Here is a 22,475-nt window from a genome sequence, read left to right as displayed (position 1 = left end):
ACAAAAATTACTCATGTGCCACTAACCCACAACAGAACTACTGTAGTAAGTTATTTAAACATTTTCTTGAAAGATGCAATTTATCAACATTATATCACAATTCCTTCCTGTTTCTACTTGTGTTCATAGAAGTCACAAATGGTTTTAGTAAAGAAGAATGTGGAGGATAATTCAAACAAACAAAAGGAAAAAGATAAAATTCATATGATATAATATGCATTAGGCAGCAAAGACACCTGCTGACCTTTCAGATTCCACAGAAAAGGACTTCATACATAGTTAATTGTACCACTATCATTTAATCTATCAGTCTCATTACCCACTCCCAAATTCAATTATTGATGCTTCCAGTTCTTAAAACCTGGGATAGGTTTCCTGAAAAAAGGAAATCCCAACAATCTCAACCACTGAAAATTCAGCTACAAAGATCACAGGCTGAAAGGCAATTTGGACATAAGCAAAAATAATTTTGAGAGAGGAATCACACTTGAATAGAACACGTGAAAGTAAATGCTGGAACCTTGAAATACTGTAGTAAGATAATTCCATAGGAAAGTTTCCATTCCTTGCCATTTTAAAGACCTGTATTATAAATGCATTTGTAGGTTACTCTGGATTTAAAAATGTAACTGTAAATTACTACCAACACTGGAAACTCCAGTAAATTTATCTTAATCCTGGATGTTCTTCTCAGACATCACATACTTTGCAAAAAGCACTGCAAGGTACAAACCTGTCATGTTTCATGACCAGAACTTCTGAAGAGATATACACACATATTCATGGTATGCACATGTGCAGTAAAGCCACTTGCCTTCAGGACATGTTGGATCCTCTGAGCAATCACATATAAACTGTACAGTTCATATTTAGTAGATCTGATGCTTTTCAAAACTCTTTGATCAGCAGATTCATAGAGCAGTAACTATGCAGGGCATAAGCCTTTGATTGTTTTATTGCCAACTACTGCATCAAACCCCGAGTCCATTATGTACTTTCTTTATACTCCAATTAAGTGAAACTACTGGGTACCGCCAAAACTTTCTGCCCAACGTCTGTAGAGATGTTCTGAATTTCTATACATTCTGTGCAGACTGGGTTACTGTATATATGGAATTCCTACACAGATATTGAGACCCCTGCACACAGGATAAGTCCAGGCCTACAGAATTTGTGCAATCTGGAAAAAGCAGAAACATGGTGTGTTTAAAATTGTTTCCCCACAGCACTTTTTATTCTCAATTTTTAATTGTTTTTTTTACATTCTAGTCACTAAATATATAGAAACTTTTACATTTTCAGCTGCTAATATTTCTATTAATACTCAGATGACTATTTGTTTCCTACAAGGTATCTTCTTGTTGTTTTTTTGAATAAATAATTTAAGTACTTCTGAGAAGAACAATAAAATTATGTAGTGTATTGTAATCACTAATCAAACTAGCCCTGAACTTCAATGATAATTACAGGTCAAACTGCAGAGCTTAAATACAGCAAGTGACAGAATAAGTGTACATCCCTTTTAGGGAACAGAGTCAGTTCTTGTTTCTCCAGATTATGCTTGCCATTTTCCAAATCAGCAGCTATTCGGCTTGCCACAATATTCAACATGAAGCTGTTTCCATTCTCTTTCATTTTTCTTGTTCCTCTCCTTTTTTATTTCAAAATTTCATTAATTGATTTGCATAAAACTTTTAGGAAAGCCAGCATTTCAGCAGACTACTACCTGTGCTACTCCAAGTTACAAGGCACCCACTCTTCAACCAATGGTAACAGGAAAAGGTGGAAGTTTTGCTGTGGACATGCCACCTCTACAAATGGTAGCCACAAAAAACAAGGTTAATTTGAGGTTAGAAGGAAATATTTGTGGAAATAATGTATGGCACTAGCTCTAAGAAGAACCATATGTTTCTTAAATGCATTGACTTGCCTAATGCAAAATTAGGCAGTAAAATCACTTTTCTATAAAGAAAGTATCTCCACATATTTTCTCAGCATTCCCCTGGAGAATGTTGCTCTAGAAGCCAAGACCTTCATCAAAATCAAACACAAGATGCTCTTTGAAACAAGGTCTGTTTAGATCAATATCCTTCTCACCCAGTTAACACAATACTAAGAATTGATTTAACTGTTTGAGATGGGATTTTTATACAAACACTTTTTCCAACTAGTGTAATTTTATCATAAGTAAGTTTTCCAGGCAAGCTATGTTTGGTACCAACCTTCAATACAACTTTTTTGTTTTGGTTTGGTTCTTTTTTTGTTTTTCCACAAGTTTACATTAGACATTTTAGTGCAGAAGTATTCACTGCAGTGCTTCTGGTAAGCTAAGGATACTCAACTCTGCATTTCCCTCCCCTCCCACACAGCTACTGTAGTTAAGCTGCTTAGCCAGTGCCTAAATATAGAGAAGGGCTAGATGCAGACTAGCTGTCTGATGGTGCTTCAGACTTTGTTAACATTTTGCTTGCAGACTGGGAAAGCTAATTGGAAGAACTGGTGGAAGACTACTTAGCATCTTGGATCAGGAGAAAGCAGCCAGTCAATTCACAGACTGGAGGTTCTACTGACCCTACCCAGAGCATGCAAGTGTCATCAGTGACCAAAATTCTGTTTCCCATTTATAGTTGGTGAAAAGTTTCAACAACTTCCTTTGCACACAGACAGAGATATAGTAATTCACGTCTTCATCACGCTGAAGGACTTGGATATGCTCTGGCTGCCTGCCTTGTGCAAAGGCTGCTTGGAAACCTCACATGCATCTTTCAGGGGCATTCCGTTTCCTCCAAATTATTTCTGTCTCTGATTCAAAGGACTCATTTTGACTTGTCAGCTGTGACCTGAGGAAAAGCCTTTGTGCCTATGCAATCCCATGAAGTCTTTCACCTAAGAAGGGGAAGTTTCACTTAAGGGAGGCTGTGCAATGGCATTTGTGAGGATGGCCCTTTGTTTTAGACAACATTCTTTCTACAAGTCAATCTGCAGATCCTTCACTGCTGTTGTCCTCACTCTTTCAGATGGGTGTGAGTTGGGGCAACAGGTAGACACTTTTACTAATTACACACTAATCTAAACCAAATGCAGTTCAACCCTTTTACTTTAGAAGTCTCAGTTAAACGATTAATGGCTACCATGCTAGGACCTGCAAGAATCAAATCACTCAGAAACCTGCAGGATGGCGTAAGCTTTCCTGCCTTCTAAATAACCTTAAAATTGTATAGAAGTGGACAGTGACACAAAAATACAAAAATCAATGATGCATTAAATTCTCTGACAGAGTCATGCTGGGAAGAGCCCTCTGGAGGAAATGGAGTCTCCATGGGTTGCTGCTTCTTCATGGTTCCCCTGCCTTCCCAAGTCAGGTCTACTCCAGCCTAATCTGCCTTATTTTTGTACTTCTTTTAGTTTGTTCCCTATGTAAAGCACACAACATTGCTGAACTCAGACACTGTAGAAAGTATCAGAAGAAATTTAATTTTCAGCACTATCTAGTCTATTTTGAAAATAACCCCCACAGAAACCACTGAGTAACAGTGTTCATTTTTTAAATAATCCTTGTAGGTCCACCTCAGTTGTGCAGGTATGTATTTAATTTGTGTATAAATGAACGTATGAGAGAAAGTAACACCAAAAAAAAGGATCATCTTGTTTTGAAGGAAAAGACAGAATACAGATGACAATTAATGAATATTCAATGCACATTAACACTGCTGAGTCTTTTGCTGACTTTGAAAGGAAGAGTATCTCTTCTGTGGGAAAAAAAAAATGCACGACTTTCTAACACACAACATTAGATCTTTTTCTGCCAATAATAGTTAATCATTCATTTTGCCAAATCTCCATACACACTAAATACCTGTGGATACTGTCTTTCCAGAACAAGTGTCTTGCTTTTGCTGACCCAGCATACTTTGTTGGACACAATGTTTCTCTGCAGGATTAGCATGCAAAAAAACACCACCTGCAAAAGTACTTCAGTCAGTTAAAAATAGATCCCAGGACAAAAAAACCCAAAACAACCGAACTCCCAAAACCAACAAAACCCAGAAAAAGACAATATAAAATGGCAACATAAAACATTAACTTTCAGCTAATGCATTAAGAAAACTACTGCTTCTTGATCTTCACTATTTTTCTCTCCTCAAAATACGCTTTAAAATCCAATATATTACATGCCAAATGCAAGGTGATAGCTTAATAATTGAGTAAAGCTGGTTAATGTGGCAAACAGATGGGATGGTTTAGCTTCACTGTCACGGCAGACAGTCAAGAGCAGCAAAACAAATCACTTCAAAAAATGAAGTTTCAGTAGCTTTAGTGAGGAGTTTTAATACAGGGGCTAAATTCTGCGCTCATTTACACTTCCCATAATTCCATGTAAATAAACTGCAGATATTATAGAAAACAGACTGGACTTCTGTGTTCAAAACCAGTTTTGCCACACACCTGTACAAAGTAAGATTAGTAACAAAGCCTACAAACCATGAGTGTCCAGCTCCATACATTATAGCAATTAATTTGCAGTTGTTTCTATCTTTGCTAATAATAACCACCTGGGTGGAATGTTCTGGTCTGGGTATTTGCATCAGATAATCTTCTAAAATTAATTTCAACAGAAAATACCAGCCATTCTCAGTATGCCTGCATTAAAAAAAGAAAAAAAAAATTAATCTAGGAACACATCTGTGCAGTGGGTGAAGACCTTGATATGCGACACAGCAATGTCTCTTTGATCTGTGAAAAGCTGCCCAAATTAGGCAAAGCTGGAGATTCTGGGCATGTGTTCAGTAGATACTTCAAGCAGCTAACTTTTCCAATGATTACAATGTGCTCTTGCTTCAGGCTGGGCCAGATTTTCCCTGAACTACAGCTTTAGGTCCAAGCACCCAAGTTGGAAAAAGGAAATGGCCTCTCCTCGTCTCTGAACTGCAGAGCTGACAGTGTATAAGAGAAACACAGGAACACACAGGGCAAGCAGAAAAAGGATAAGACTAGAAATGAGACTTGAAAAGTGTCCAGGCCAAAGAATCAGGGTGGGATATGGGAATTAATGCAGACTTAAGACAGGTAATCAACATTACACATGATGTGGAAAGGAGAAGCATTTAAGCCAAAAGAGGAATCTCACGTTTCTTACATTTTTAGTACTTGATTTTTTAAAGAGTAATATAATTATGTTTACGTAAGTGTGCTTTTGTGTAATTTAAACTAGTTTAGAAAAATAAACAATATAACAAATTATTGTAATGCAAGATTGGAAAATCAACATAGATCATTCACACAAACAGTAAAATACAAAATGTGCAAATACACTTAGAAAATTCATTCTGGTATACCACAGGAGAAACAAGACCAAAACAATTTGTTAAAATTCTAGAGGCTTAAAGCTGTATCTTTAAAGCCATATGTAATTAAATTTGATTTGAGCATAAATGTGATTTGCTAGTTGTATAATAAGCATTTTATAATCTAGAAAGGTTTTCTTTACAGTCTGTAAAGAAGTTTATTATCTTAAGGAATTAGGATTATAGTGCATTTCAAGGAATTCTGTGACCAGTGGAATGCTACCTGGATTCTTTAAATGGTCTCCAAAAGACTATTCTTAGCAGAAGAGCACATTGCAATAACAAAGGTAGACTTTTTTTTTACGTTAATTGGACTTCATTAAAGAGGCTGTTCAACATTAAAATTCCTACTGGCGTTTTTCAGTGTGGGAATAAGATAAAACTATTTTTAGCATAAACTGTCACCTTGCAATGGTAAGTCATACAGTAATCCAAGAGCATGGGTGCCTAGTTTGTATCTAGATAAGTTCTTCAGTTTCCTCTCTAATTCAGTCTTTTGGTTTTGCCTGAAATGTCCTTTTTGCACTATTAACCATATATTGATATATGATAAAATTTATACAGATCTAACATACCTTAAGAAAAAAAAAATTAGATTACGCCACTTTTGCAACTTCCCAAATCGCTTTCCTCTGTTTTTTGAAAGTGTACATAGGAGAGGCCTTTCACACCATCCTCCTCAACACCCTTTTCTCTAAATTGGAGCGGCACAGACTGTTTATAGATGGACTATTGGATGGATAAGGAATTGGCTGGAAGGTAATGGTGAAGATCTCAATGCCTGTATGGAGATGGGTGACAAGTGGTGTCCCTTGGGTCCGTACTGGGACCAGTGCTGTTTTATATCTCCATCAGTGACAAAAACAGTGGGATGGAAAATTGCACCCTCAGCAAGTCTGCAGTCAAAACCAAGCTGAGAGGTATATCTGACACACCTGGAGGATGGGATGCCTGAGGGACCTGGACAAGATCAAGTGGCCCCATGGGAACTTTGTGAGTTCCTGCACATGGGTCAGGACAGTCCCTGGTATCAATACAGGCTGGGGCTAAAGTGATTCAGAGCAGCTCTGCCAAGAAGAACTTAGGGGTACTGGTGGATGAAAAACTGAGTGTAGCTGGAAATGTGCACTTGCAGCCCAGAAAGCCAACAGTGTCCTGGGCTGCATCCAGAGCACCATGGGCAGCAGGGAGAGTGAAGGGATTCTGCCCTTCTGCTCTGCTCTGCTCTGGTGACATCTCACCTGGAGTTCTGTGTCCAGCTCTGGGGACCCCAGCAGAGACATGGACCTGTTGGAGCAAGTCCAGAGTAGGGCCACAAAAACTATGAGAAGGATGGAACACCTCTTGTGTGAGGAAAGGCTGAGAGAGTGAAGGGGTTGTTTAGTTTGGGGGAGACTCCAAGAAGACCTAATTGGGACCTTACAATATCTGAAGGGTGCCAAAAAGAAGGATGGCGACACTTTTTTACAGTGCTTGCAGAAACAGGACAAAGCATAAAGGTTTTAAACAAAAAGAAGGTAGATTCAGACTAGATACAAGGAAGAAATTTTTTAACTGCCCATCAATCTTACCAGCATCTTGATTTTAGTACCTCTGTCCCCAGAGGAAAGTATAACATAAAAAAATACCCATACTAAAAGCAGACTTGTTAAACACAAGTTAACACATTGAGAAATTTAGTCACTATATTAGCAGCAGTAGCAACAGTACTACCTAAGACATAATTTTTGATTTCTCATAGATTTAGATTTCATAGATCTCTGTATTGTCCCAACACAAACAACTTTTAAAATACATATGAAATACTATTTCTATAGGGAATAACAAGTGGCCAACAGCTTTGAGGTAACCTTTTTGAGTTGCAACCTGAAATGTATTAGCCACACAGAGGTAAATCACTATTCAAAAGCAACTTCCTATATAAAATGTGGGCAATGCATGGCTTAACACAACATCCTATTTAAAAAAAACCTTTTTTGTGCTACTGTATAAAGCAAGAAAGTCTTCAAAATCCTTCCTAAGAGTCAAAATACATATACATAAGAGATTTTAAACACTTTTGCAGTGAATTAAAATACATTTATTAGCAGATCTACATGCTCTTTTAGCACCTCTCATGCAGTGTTTGTGAACTTTAAAAGCTTTCCATTTTTCTGAAGGCACAGTCTTTCAAGTTATAAGTTACTCATTTCATATTAAGGTCAACAAAATTAATAGGTCTTAAGCAGATCAAAATATTTTCATATCAAGAAATGAAAGCTGGCATAAAGAAAGCTAGCCATAAAGCATCTGTAATTACTAATAACTTTTTCCACCTTTAGAGCTGAAGAAATCATGCACAGACTTTTCTCACTATGGCAATATAAGAAAGAAGGGCTCAAAATGGTGCCTGGCCTCTGCAACCATAAAAACAGTGACTGAATTTTTAATTACGGAATTTCTGTTTGAGAGACACTGTTAGATACATCACCAAAGACTGTGTTTCAACTTATTTGTGCTTCTGCTATTTTCAGAAACCAACCATGTCAGCCTGCAAGTGGGAATTATCTAGAAACCTTGGTGCTCTGACAGGATGCAATTGAGTAGAATGGAAATTATTTTGGTGTCACTGCAAGTCCAGTGGTTATCAGTTGCTTTTTCCCAGTCATTCTGCTCCATAGAGGACACCATTCCTGAAGATTTGCAAAGCCAGGCTGCAGTGATGCAGCCACTTGGGGGAACTAATTGTTCAGAAAATAGTTGAAAGGAGGTGATGGAAGCACTGGTCATAAACTAGTAATTCATAACCCCCTTATTTGCAAATACAAATTAGGTACTTCAGAAACTGGGGATAAACACCTGTAATTGGATTTTCAAAAATTTCTGGGAGAATTGCCAGTTGAAATTTCTTTTAGTGAGCATCAGGAAATATATGGACCTAAACAGTAATTCATCCCCTGTGAAGTCAATGTAAAGTCATTTTAAAGGGCCTATCAAGATCAAATCAACATGGAAAAAATTTTAATATGCCTAATGTAAGTGGTAATTAGTGAACTTATTTTCTCTTAAGTATGGGAAACAGCAATGACCAAGTGTGCTAAAAAAATGAAGGCAGAATTCTTCAAAAACTGCAGCACAAAAAGGTCAAGTAGAACAATTTTAGGAATAAATCATAAAATAGTTTCTGATTAGATTTTTGCTCTCCTTTCAAAAAACATATCTACATCTTACTGAGAGTTCAACTCTATTTGGGACAGAAAACACGTCTGTCTCACTTCGGTAAGGGAATTAGGCCTCTTACTCCCAAAATCTAATTTTTTTGCAAATACTGATGTGCAAATAGAGAACACAACAAAAAAGCAAAGGTTTTATTCCTGCAAAAGAGTACCTCTTTTGTTTTGGTGAGAATCAGTGCACTTTTTTCTAAAGAAAGACTGTATGCATGAGAAAACAATTAATTTGCCACTTTGGCTCAATATTGCAACTATATTTTACTTAAGGCATTAAAAACATCTGCATGGTGACTTCTGTAGTACAAACCTCAAGTATGTTCCCTCATAACCAGAGGATCAGAAGACTGTCAGTCTTGGCTTGGCCTATTTTGAGTCTTCTGTTATAAACTATACACAAAGTTTATTATTCCCCAAAGGAAGGGCCAGAACAATCATTAAACAATAATTGAACAATCATTAAAGAATAGCTGGAGAGTATTTGCTGGAGGATTTTGTTAATAGGTAATTTCACTGAAAATTACATAAGTGGTCTGAGTTTTGAATGGGGAATCCCTATCTAAGGTTTTTGTTTGCTCTAGTTGTGCCCCTTTTACTTTCTTCATGAGCCAGATTTCTTCAGAAAAAGCCCCTCCAGCTCTGGCTGAGATATGCAAAACATTGCTACCAGTAGTTAATTCCACTAAAGATTAAAACAAAAATAAAGATAAAAGGATCTCCACCATGCTTCAAATAGGTATGTATATTTTTTCAAAGACAGACATAGATCCGTATAGCATAGGAAAACTAAAACACCTTCTGAAATACTATGGTCCTGGCTAGGCAAACATTAGTTTTCAGAACATATAAAATTATCACTTGCTGCTGAGCTTGAACACAGCTAGGCCTTACTGGCAGTAGGATGCAGCGGAAAACAACTTAAATTACAGTATCTGATTGGTTTTCCTCCCCCAGTGCACAATTACAATTATTTGCAGTGCTTACTGACATTGCTAGCTTGCCCATGCTAGTCACCGTGCTGTTTAAAGGCAGCACTGGCTCTCAAAAGAAGGTGGTGGATGTGCTGTAAAGGAGCTATGGAATACACTGCTGAGAGGTGATAACGCATCAGCAAAGCCCGGCAGTGGTGCCAGCAAACGAGGGGATGCAAAGAGGAACGCAGTCGCCAGGGATGTAGGCCAGAGATGATACCCTCAGCCCGGCGTGTGCCGCAGCCCCAGCCCGGTGCTGACGACGCTGCCGTGTCCGTGGCGGTGCTGCGGACAAAGGAGCCCCGGCAGCGAGCCCAGCAGAGGGAGTCGGTGCCCGTCCCGCCGCCCCGGTGCCGCAGGACGCGCCGGCAGCCCCCCGCTCCCCAGGTGCCCGCCCGGCTTAGAGCCGCGGCTCACGGCCACTGCCCTACTGTAAATCTCAAACGACAGACAGGCTGTTTGATTTGCCTAGTAATTTTGTAATGCTAAACATGGCTTGTCCTGAAAAATCAGGTACAGCACCGCACCCAACCTCCGAACAACTTCACAACGAGTTACCTTAGTATTTCAAAACATTCTGTGCCTGCAAACTTTTCAGTAAATTCAATGTTTTGTATAACTTGAGAGCATCTTAAAGCAAAGCAGTTGAGCCTTCCCGTTTACAAGTAATTACTTCTACTAAACTATTTAGCAACCTCTATAACTGCAGTAAGACTACTGTGCCTGAGATTTTAAAAAAATCCTTTACTGAACTTGTGTTAATCTAGTCAGTGCCCAAAATGGCACATCCATGGCTATGTTACTAGAAACACCAGATTTACACTAGATGTTCTTCTTTCAGTAGGCATATGAAAAAAAAAAGCACTGTTACCAAAATATTTTACCATCCAAAGGAATACCCTGAAATCTTTGTCAAACTTTCTCGCTTTCATCATTGCTCAGCTCATCACACAAACCATCTGCATAAATAAAGATGTAAGCATCTGCTGTATGGCAAATGGTCTCAGGGGCAGATGTTTTATCCTTGCATTCATGTCACTGGCTTGGATACATTATTTGAACAGATGTACACAATCTGAAAGTGTCGTGTCCCACAGTGAAATGTCTCCAACTGCTTTCTATCAAAGTACATAAATGCTATTTGCACCTGCATTTATGTTAATGATATAAAGGCAGCAGGGGTCCCAGCAAAGTGAGAGCTGATGCTAAGAAACACATTTACAAGGCTAATGGAAGTTTGAGATCTCCCAGCACCAAATAATCATACTAATATGGATACAAAAAGTACAGAACCACACTTGACCTATGGTTCTAAAAAAAATTAAACATGCTCAAAGACCAAAACTATTATTTTAGCGTGTGATACCCTTTTCCAACATACATTTTAAAAAGACAAAACCTATTCGATAAATAAACCAGGACAACCTTATATTTTGCAAAATATTTGTATAAGATACACAATTCTTTCATGTTAGAGTCATTTAAGAAAAACATCTTATAAATCTGACAATGCCAATGGTATTTCAGTTCACTAAGGCACAGCGGTATTGTATGTCATTATAAAGCATTATAAAAAATACCAACACTTGCTCAACAGTAAATATTTAACATGAGTGTGAATAGTTGAATATAATGCTTCAATGATTGTTGTCACGTCATAGGTTGTCATATGGATGAAATGATAATTTCATAATTCTGAGGAAAAAATAAGATTTGACAAGTTAGATACTTTTCATTTTTCAGAAAAGTGCATCTAGTTGAACATGATGTTACAATTGCTTGCTACATAAAAGATAGTCACCCTTCTTGGGTGTCTTGAAGGAGTATGGATCAAATTACAGAACACCTGCTATTACATGACAAATGGCAGCAGTGAAGGGTTTAGCTGCCACTCAAAGAACTTGCACTAATCATTACTTCCATACTTAACTGAAAAATAATGAGCACACTCAAAGTACAGAAACACTGACAAATATGCCACACTGAATGTAACTGATGGATAGGTTCCATTTCCAATATAATCTATTTTCAAAAGTTTTATTTGTAAGAAATGTGCCAACACTAGAGTTGTACATAAATCATCACAAATTACTAATACCCTCCATATTTTCAATGCGCTACATTTAAGAAACAAGTGGTACTTGATATAAAGATAAAAAAGTATCATAGCAAAAAAACTTACTGAGACTAGTATATTTATAGAATATCATCATTTCACACTGATATAGCTCCTGGTCATGATCTAGGGAGGCCCTGCAGAGAGATCTTGACAAATTAGAAGACTGGGCCATCACCAACCACATGAAGTTCAACAAGGCAAAGTGCTGGATTCTGCACCTGGGATGGGCAATCCTGGGTGTAGAAACTGGGGAATGAGAGGCTGGAGAGCAGTGCCATGGAAAGGGACCTGGGGGTCCTGGTCGATGGCAAGTTGAACATGAGCCAGCAGTGCCCTGGCAGCCAGGAGGGCCAGCTGTGTCCTGGGGTGCATCAGGCACAGCATCACCAGCCGGGCAAGGGAGGGATTGTCCCACTCTGCTCTGCACTGGGGCGGCCTCACCTCGAGTGCTGGGGCAATCTTGGGTGCCACAATGTAAGAAAGATATAAAGCTGTTAGAAAGCGTAAAAAGGAGAGCCACAAAGATGGTGAAGGGCCTTGAGGGGAAGCCATCTGAGAAGTAGCTGAGGTCTCTTGGTCTGTTCAGCCTGGAGGAGACTGAGGGGAGACCTCAGTGAAGTCTTGTGAAGGGAAGAGGAGGGGCAGGCACTGATCTCTTTTCTGGTGACCAGTGACAGGACATGAGGGAATGGCCTGAAGTTGTGTCAGGTGAGGGTTAGGTTGGATATCAGGAAAAGGTTCTTCACCCAGAGGGTGGCTGGGCACTGGAACAGGCTCCCCAGGAAAGTGGTCACAGCACCAATCCTGATGGAATTTAAGAAGCTTTTGGACAATGCTCTCAGCACGTGGTGTGACTCTTGGGGATGGTGCCGTGCAGTGCCAAGAGTTGGACTCTATGATCCTTCTGGGTCCCTCCCAACTCAGCTTACTCTGTTCTTCTGTGAATTCTAACATGGAAGCTCACTTCCAAGTTTACCATTCCCTCTGGGTACAAGTTAGTAACAGGATACTGACTGGAATGGATTTTGATTTAGGGGAAAAAAGAAAAAGCCTTCAAAAAAATCTCAAAGCAAATGATTCACCTGAAGTTTGCAAACAGCTTCACAGTCTATATTCTCCTACTACTATTCAGAAATGGCTTTAACGTAAGACTATAACCAGGGTCAAATTCCTGTTACTTAAAGGAAAAATTAAATTAATACTTTTAAGTATTAGAATTAAGTACTTCAGTCACAAGCCCAGGAATGTAGGGGACACTGCAGGGTGGACAGCTTTACCCAACAGTAAGTACTGTCTTCCGTGAAAGAATAGTCCCAGGGGACACAGAACTCATCCACTAAGATCAATTAGAATGACATGCTTCTGGAACAGCTTCCTCAGAATTATTACAGCATCATAAAAATATTCAGTCTTCACAACACAGGTAAAGTATAAACTTACATGACAGTAAAAGCTCAAGGCTTCAAATTAAGTAATATATAGCGCTCTTCTTAATTAACGTAAGTACTAACAATGGAAACTTAACTGACAACCAGCAATGGTTCTGAAAGGTCCATTAGAGCTGATGTCATATCCATCAAATGTTCACTCACATTTAAGTATCATTAAAAATGTCATTCATGTTAAAAAATCATATTTAAACATTAGCATTGAGACAGATCAAAAAGGAAAGGAAACTGAAGTTAACAGCTACACATTTAGAGGCTTGGGAATACACAAATACCCTTACTAATAATGGAGGGAAAAAATCAAGATATTAACCCTACTGAAAACGAAATCAAATGAAAGACAACTTTTGAAGAGACCACATAGAAGAAAGAATTAAGCACAAAAAAATATTCATATGGATGGGAATGCTGGATTAAAAGGCATTTAAAAAAATCAAAGTTAATGTTTATTTTCCTGTTTCTGCTAATTGTGTAGCATAATTTGCAGATAGATTTGACCCCATTTAATATGGGGATCAAATATAGCAGGGATTTTCAAATATATGAGGATTTTTTAAAAATTTAATAAAACCTGAATACTTAATTCTGCTGAATCAAACAAGAAGCAGATTTATGCACTTCAAGTTTCAGCTATGGGTGTTAACAGTAATTAGCAATGCCCTAAAGAAGAAAACAATTTTAGTATTCTAATTGTTTAAAGTGATAAATGCTGCAGTAATGTCTGCTTTTTCAAATCATACCTCAGCAGAATACTAGACACAAGAAATACAGTGATTAATAATGATGAGATTTCTTCCACATTTTGAATCACAAGCATCTAATTTCTAAAAAAGTATAGAAAGCATACTATACCTGCAGAAGTTGTTAATGGATTCTGCATTATGCCCTTTAATAGTTACGACAATGTTCCTAGAAAGAAATACAGATACTTAGAAGCTCTGATAATTTTTAGAAACTAACAAAAAATGAACAGGACAATGGCAATAGTTTCCAGACTTGTATTTCAGAATGGATCCCAGTATGTCCATAGCTCTCACAAAAACACCACCTGAGTTTTAAACCAAGTGTTTCTTATATGTGCTCTCCATATTTCAACACGGTGTACTACTAACTTAGCCTTCTTGTAATTAAACACCTCTCTTAAAGCCAGGAAGGAGGACAGTCATGAATCCCACCCTGACAATGCATTCTGAAGAATCACAGACAGGTTACAGGGTTAAGCAATCATTTCCCTTCAAACATGTGGACCTGTTGGGGAGGATCCAGAGGAGAGCCCCTATGCTGACCACAGTGATGAAGCACCTCTTTACGAAGACAGGCCAAGAGAGATGAGGCTGATCAGCCTGAAGAATAGAAGGCTCCAGGGAGACCTTATAGCACCCTCCAGTACCTAAAAGCAGCCTACAGGAAAGCTGGAGTGGACTTTTTACAAGGGCATGTACAGATAGGACAAAGGGTAGTGGCATTAAACTGAAAGAGGAGAGGTTTAGATTAGATATTAGGAAGAAATTCTTTACTGTAAGGGTGGTGATGCACTGGAACGGTTTTCCCAGAGAAGCTGTGAATGTCTCATGCCTGGAAGTGTTAAAGGCCATGCTGGATGCAGCTTCGAGAAACCTGCTCTAGTGGAACATTCCCTGCCATGGCAGGGTAGTTGGAATTAGGTGGCCTTTAATGTCCCTTCCAACCCAAACCATTCTGTGGTTCTATGAGATTGCACAGATCCCATGTAACTGTCTGACCAACAGAATCTTCCATGGATGCTACAATGAAGATACCAGCTTGCTCTTGTGAACCTAACATTACACCACCATCTCTCCTTAATGTGGTGTTGGTATTTAAAACAAGATTTGATGCACTACATTTGACAAAACAGCTTTATATCAAATGGCCACCCGGTAAACTAAGACTTGGCTACTTCTTTCCAGTGCTGCTGAGTGTGCTGTTCAAGCTCTGGTGAAGTGGGATTCAACAGTCAGTTAAGAGGAAACATAGCAGAATATAATGACAATATAAAATTTTTGTTATCCACTTAGACTTATTTTTCATAAAATGGCCTAGCTTTTGGAATGGCTGCATAACTGTTTGGTTCAACTGACCACCACTAACATGTTAGACATCACAAAGGGTATAAAGCTCTTGTTCTCCTCACACAGCAGGAGGCTTTGGGAAGGTAACAGATAAGGCCATTGACTGACACAGATGGAACTACAACTTCTTGGGGGGTTACTCAGATCTAGGCTTTCATACCTTTCATGTACAGCTACAACATCCCCATGAACAAAGCCAGCTGCACAGATGTGGAGATTGCTTACTTTCCCAACCAATTTAACAGCCAGGAGAATCTTACATAAACAACATGCCAGACATGCACTCAAGACCCATCTTCTGAGCACAGGAAGTACCAAAGATTAGTTTTGGTTAAATACAGAAATACATAGGACAAATACTAATGCAATTACCAAACAAAATAAGCCTTGAATATATTTCTTTACGATCATGCAATAGACTCCAAGAAAGCAAGGGTGAGGTTCTAGGAAAATGGTTCTGTAGGTAGCAGTAAAGTAAAAAACAGACAAAAAATTCCATTTCAGGAAGTTCAACATCAAAGCATAAAAGAACATTGAGTGTGGCTGCTGTGAGGAGACTTCTCACACAGCAAACAGGTGAAGTTCTTTGGCACCTGTATTTTCTGCGCTGAGCCATACAAACCAAGCAGCTCTGGTACATAACCAGCACCTCCTGGCAGAGGTTTGCTGATGCCTATCAGCAGATTGCAGACTGCCTCAAAGAGCCTCTGTCCGTGGTACTTAAGCAGCCAAACCCTGAGCTGTCAGACCCAGCACACAAACACACATTGGCTCATCCAAATGCAGTTTGGGGTCGTGCAAACATACAGAAAATTCCCTCTACACATCCAAGAATGGAACAGACCACATCAGTGTCATTTCAGAATGGTGAGACACTTCTAGAAACCAGTGCGGGTTTCCAACTTCTCTGTTACCCACGTTGTAAGACATCCTTCTTTAAGGCCATATTGATCAATAACAGCTTTTCAGAGAATCGAAGTCAGAAGTTTTTCTTCCCCCTTAGTATTTACAGCACTTCAAAACGTACTGAAGCATTTAAAGCAACACATATTCTTGTAAAAACCATTTGAGAAATGATGTTCAAATAAAGATTCTCAAAATTATTACTTCAAAGTCACATTTTTTTAGGTTTGCATGGTCTTTCCCCGTGTATGGGAGCATCAAATCACATTAAGAGGGTGCCCCATCTATAGGTACTAACTACTTTTAGAATTACAACAAACCAGACTTCAGGATACAGATCAACAACTCTTAGAATACCATGTGGAAATAGAAGCTCCAGACATTTTTCCAATGTTCTTCCCAGACATATTCACAAACCCTAACCCTACAACACAAAATTGGATCATATAAATCCAAACAATTTGTAGAGGCATCTCTGATTTGAATTCAACTCTAACTGCAGTAAGATAATGGTATTAACCTAGAAAATCCAGTGCTTATTTGACAGACAAGTACATTGATCACCTGCTCTTAATAATAATTATAATAATTTTTAAAGAGTATAATTTCTCCAATTAACATTGATAATTTCTTTCAGCAATTCATGAATAGTTTTTTTATTGTTGTTACATGAAAGAACCTTTCACCACACTTTATATTTGGAGATATTTAATCAAGTAACCTCCCTTTTTGGAAAAACTGAAGAGCTCAAGATTCTGAAATCAGGACAAATTCGTATCATTCCTTCAAATTTTTCTATCCATCCTTATATGTATGTTTTCTTTGACTACATACACAGTTTACAAAACAAACCATAAACATTGTGTACTTGTTCTGTCTGTGTTTTACACTGTTTTCAAATACATCAGCGGTGATCCTGTCTTTTTGATCCTTTCTCTGACAGTTTCTGACACTTTTCTGCTAGTCTGTAACATGTTTGACAGGTATTTATTATCTACACACATTTTATGCATGTCCTAAACATAAAATACAGGCTTATCAAAATGTTCTGTACTGTGCATTGATTCAAACTTTTAGAATTTGAAGTTTATAACATCCACAAAACTACTTATGCCTGCCCTGAGCAGGTTTTTGTTTTCTGGGGTTTTTTTTCCATTTCACTATAAATCTGGCTTGGCATGACTACTTCCCATTAAAAAAACATGCTGATGTTCAAAAAAACTCTAAACTTAGAACTAAAATTACTAATTAAATTTTGTACCTCTTTTACACTCTTATAATCCAGAAAAAATTTTAGGCTGCTCACCAACTAACAATTCAGTATGTCTTGATGTTTTTATTGAATACTGAAGACATAAATGTTCTTTCACTCTTCCCTGGTCATATTTGAGTCCAAAACTGGCTCTTTCCACATACAGGAGATGATATGGATTATTTCTATCTGGCAGTATCATAAATTCTTCTCCACCTGAGAGCTTATCAAAGTGATAAACATTTTTAAATTCTATATAATCTTAAAATTTGTTTTGCTCAGTTTGTAACTCTACCATAAGACACTAAATTAAATCATTCAAATCACAGTACTCCAGAACTCAAATTAGTTCTCTAGAAATCTGCTGCTGACTACTCAGAGATGAAAAGAAATCTATTACAAGAATTTCAAGTGAAGCAGAGTTGAGTTGGACAGAATTAGAAAGTAAAATCTCTCTTAATGCCATAAAATAAGCTCTATCATGCCTGTACTATTCCTTATGTAACCAGAGAATGAAAGGATAAATTTCACTATCCCTAAGAGGCAAAAATAGCAAGCAAACTGGAACAAAATCCTATACTGTAACTTAGTCTTTAACAACCAAAGGACACAGAGCATATACATATAATAATTTAAGAGCAATTTTCACAGAAAGATACCCACAGGTCTTTTATATGAAACAGGTGTCCTTACAGACACACTGAATATGAATATCAGTTGAACCCAATTAACCTAATTTGATGCTTGTCCATACTAAGACATTCATCTTAGATGTTACACAAAATCCTTTAGGATATTACAGAGAAAGCGATAAATAGGCTGTAAAGGTTATGACATTAATTTTACTGTCATCCTCATGCTTTAAGCAGACATCAAAACTAAAAACCTCGTCCTCTGGGAAAGAAGAACTATCTGAAAGTAATTATAGGACTTATTATCATAACAGTATTAAACTAGACCACTATGACCCTACCCAAATTTATTTTTGGTACCTTTTGTTAAAAGAACAAAGCTGCTCAATGATGACTGCACCTTCTAATGCAGTGAACATTAGTTCAGGTACTGGAAGAAAGCATTAAATCAAATCTTATAATTTCGTATTAAGTTCAATTATGAATTTTAATTTAAAACTAAGCATGTAAAGAAGTGTTAGTCAAATATTATGTAATTTAATTTCGGAAGGAAAACATCCAGCTAAAAAGAAAAATTAAATACTTAGTACAGTTTAGAAAAGACATTCTCCTGACAGAAACCCATGAAATGCCCATTTGTATTTCAAAAGCAATTTTATTCACTTCATTTTTCACACCTGTTCTTTCATATACTGTGCCATCTTGTAAATGAGTGCCATGCAAACATTATTTCCCATAATTTAGAAACTTTTCAACTGAAATCAAGTTCCCCAAGAAGCCAGAATGTATTGAATCAGCATAGCTTCCAAGAAAGTTGGCAAAATCCATTTTTATATATATAGGCCTAGTTAAACTGGAAATAGAAGATTAAAACATTGAAGCTATGCAAAAATAGAGGAAGATAAAAATGACAGACACTATGACTGACTAGTGTAACACACAAAAGCATTTGTTCAAGCAATTATATTTGCCAAAAGCCTGCAGTGCTTGGCTACTTTATAAAATCAAGCACAAGGCATTAAGCCAATTTGTTTAAAAAATAAAAACCCCTCCAAAATCCTAAACCCCAATAACCAAGCAATAGCTGATTTGCATTTCTGAAAACCTGCAAAAATATTCTGCATTTCACTATTCGCATCCTCAGTCTCAAATGTCTGATTTATTCAATGTTTTCTATTTTACATATTTTTACATCAGGAGTTAATCCTATATCAGTAGATCCTTGTCTTCCTATTCTAGATCCAAAGAGATATACATGTAGTCACAAACAACAGTGTGTGAAATTGCTCACTGCTTATGTTTCCATACTTAGATAACTCATCACGGAGAAATGTGTGTCCATGGCAGAATTCTTTTGGCTGAGCCCATTAGATGACTTCAGCAGAACCACAAAAAGAAACAGAACAGTACAAACCCAGCAGAACCTAAACCCCAGGCTATTTTTAAATTTTTGGTCATCCTGTGAGATGGACCAGTCCAAGTGCCTTTCCTGAACTTCAAGCCTTACATGCACTGAATGCCACGGTGGCAATCCTGGACAAAAATGCTTCCCTTCATACTCTGCTGGGTGATGTGGGGAATGGTTGGCTGGCAAGCCTACACTCAGCCCATCTGTCAGAGTGGAACTGTGCCTACACGACAGGTTCTATGCCACTTTCAGTAACATGTTGCTGAGAATAAAAGCTTATTTATGAAACAACATAGGGCAACATCAACGTTCGGCTTAAAATAGCAGGCGAATGAAAAATGATTGGTTTTCTTGAGGAGATAAGTCTTTTGAAATCAGCTTGAAGGTTTTTAAGTTTTATGAATAAAGACTAGCACATACACTGCAAGAAATGAGGCTGTTCCACACATTTTCTACTATTGTAGACAAACTAGCATACTAATTATTATTTTACAACTGTAACTAAGAAGCAAATTCAAAGACCTCCAAAAAGATGTATGAAAGTGGAATTTCTCAAAAAGACACTGGGAGAAGAGAAGGCTAAAGAAGGTGCAATATTGAGTCTTCATTTTATGAAATGTGTATTAAATAAAGTGGACTTGAACAGTTTTTATGACTATAAATAAACCCAACTATTTTCCATTCAAGGAAACAACGCCATTCCAAAAAAAATTAAAAATAGCATGGTCACTATTATGCCTCATATTAGACAATTCATTGAATGTCAAAAAATAACACTTTTTTTCCAAATTTCTAGTTTAAAAAGACAGATTGCCATTATGTTTTCCTTAATAAATCCCTTCTCGGTAGGAGTGCTCTGAACGCCACAAACTGGAGACCCATGTAAGTTCCATGTCTGGGTTAGACACCTCTGCCATTACTCTGTATTAAAAGGCCAAAGCTTCTGATTTAAAATACAGTCTTGATTATTAGTAGTGTGAAACTAACTGTGAAATAATGAATCAATACAAATTAATACATTTTGTTCTTGATTCTGAGGACAGCTAGAAACAATAGTTCTGGAAAATACAAATTTAATTTTTGTAACATACTACATGAAATCTATGCTGTCCATAGTTCTTACAATTTAAAATCAAATTAACTTAGTATTTAAAACAAAACAAGAAACAGAAACATGTACCATTCTTTGGGGGTAATGACTAATCTAGAATTCACTTTAAAATTCAAACTGCACAGTTCCTTCTGCTCCTGTTCCTCCCCACCACCACATTATCCTGGTTCTTAATTAAGCATTAATTTATTGCTTGAGTCCAAACTGCTTAGAAGCTTTGCTGGGATTATCAACAATGCAGCTTCATAAGACACAATCTATGTATCTTACACTTCTGTTAGTAATATGTTGTAATATTCATAGTGGAATTGCAGCACAGCATTATGGTTTTCAGTTTGCAATGCCTGATTGAATTGTGAGACTTCTTGACTTTTGGTCATAATTAATTGTCGTTTTGATCTAGTAAGAGCAGACTACGTATTTTATCTCTCACTGTGTACCTGCTGCTGTACATTAGTGTTCTTTTCAGAGAAACAATATCACAAACACTAAACAGCAATTTCAGTGAAGTTACACTGAAACTTCACAGAGCCAGACAAACATCTATGATTGTGTACACAGCTACTCACAAAATCATTCAGGTTGGCAGGAACTGCACAAGGTCATCCCATCCAACTTCCCTGCTTAAAACAGGGTCAACATCAGCCTTACAGTTTCATCCAGATGGGTTTTGAAAACCTCAACAACTGCCTTTCAGAAATCAAACTGTATTTACTAACTGACAGCAAAGGGTAGCCTGAAAATTACAGAAAAATTTGGTCTACATACATAGGACAGATAGTTCCATCAATTCCTGTTGCAATGCTCTTACCATACTTCAGAATTAGCTAAGCCTCCCATATTTCATATCTAATCCATCAGCCATGCTGATGGATTAAAGAGAACTTCAGTGATCATCAGAGAATAAAGATATTCTGTAATAAATTGACATATATACTTTTTATTTACCTCGTAAATAACCAGTTTTTACACTACAGAAGACCAGGTTATTTCAAAGAGCAGAATAAGGTTAACATACAAAGCTACCAACCAAAATAATTAGAGGACTAAAGGAAAGACCAAAAAACCCACTAGCTGTATTTTACTTGGGTTTTTTTCATCTTCCTCAACTTTAACATTTGAAGAATAAGCTATTACTAGTAGTGTTATAACTTCCACTGAAAGCTTTAGGAGTCTGTTAGTTATCAATTTTAGACTACAGAAAGAACCAGCCAGGTCTGCAATGCTGAAAGAAGAGCAAGTTTTGTTTAATCTGGTAGTCCTAACATATTCTGGAGATACTTAATACCTCAAAACATAATCACGCATACAAAAGATTTATTTGAATGTGTCACATAACACAGCCCTAAAAATTCCATTAATAATTAAAGGATTAAGAGCTACATTCACCCGCTCAATTTGACTGATTTAAGTTTGAATTATGATGCTGAATTCTTCACAGAATCACAGATAGCCCTTAAATTTTGTAGAGACTAAACAAGAAATAATCAATCACTTTTTCTATTTTGGCTTAAATATATTTTGGGTTGTCACTAATCTGCATCCCTCTAATAAAACTTCCTGTGCCATTCAGGAAGGATTTTTTACAGGGTTCCATTATTTTCATATAGTCTGGGTATATTGTCAATGTTCTACTTAGAAAAAAAAAACAACAGCCAACAAAAAGCAAAAAAAAACACTCCAAGGTTTGCAAGGCGAATTGCTTTTACAATTCTGACTAAAATAATGGAATTATTTCTGATTTTACAGCTGCAAACCTGAGCACAGTACTCAATTTTGCCATGGTACCAAATAAGAGCATCATCTACAGCTGTTTCCGTAACAATTTCCATTACAAGTTTCTCAAAAGGTCAAGAAAGCTGCACTGTGGTGTTTATAGAGTTTGTGCAGCAATATCCTCTATACTTTATAAAATGCAGTGTATGCTTTGTAACTTCAATGTATCATAGTCACAGACCCAAGAAAAACAAGCATTCAAGAACTAAAA

The 22,475-nt window shown here is 37.3% G+C and overlaps 1 protein-coding gene across 9 annotated transcripts in view; it reads right to left on the bottom strand.

The window, feature by feature from the left end:
* Window positions 1-22,475, bottom strand: part of ZNF438 (zinc finger protein 438) — a 52,533-nt gene that overhangs the window by 6,733 nt on the left and 23,325 nt on the right. For 7 of the 9 annotated variants that reach the window (XM_039548630.1, XM_039548633.1, XM_039548635.1 and 4 more), the window contains 2 exons: window positions 13,945-14,001; window positions 3,857-3,961 (listed from right to left, as the gene is read on the bottom strand). In XM_039548630.1, the coding sequence (XP_039404564.1) occupies window positions 3,857-3,961; window positions 13,945-13,972 (133 nt within the window). In that variant the 5' untranslated portion in view covers window positions 13,973-14,001. Of the gene's footprint in view, window positions 1-3,856; window positions 3,962-4,553; window positions 4,642-13,944; window positions 14,008-22,475 lie in introns of those variants that run through there. The other 2 variants (XM_019283214.1, XM_010394943.3) reach the window with 2 other exon arrangements.

The sequence above is a fragment of the Corvus cornix genome, chromosome 2 (assembly GCF_000738735.6).
Source record: "Corvus cornix cornix isolate S_Up_H32 chromosome 2, ASM73873v5, whole genome shotgun sequence".
Classification (NCBI taxonomy): domain Eukaryota; kingdom Metazoa; phylum Chordata; class Aves; order Passeriformes; family Corvidae; genus Corvus; species Corvus cornix.
This window is presented reverse-complemented; position numbering and strand designations above follow the sequence as displayed.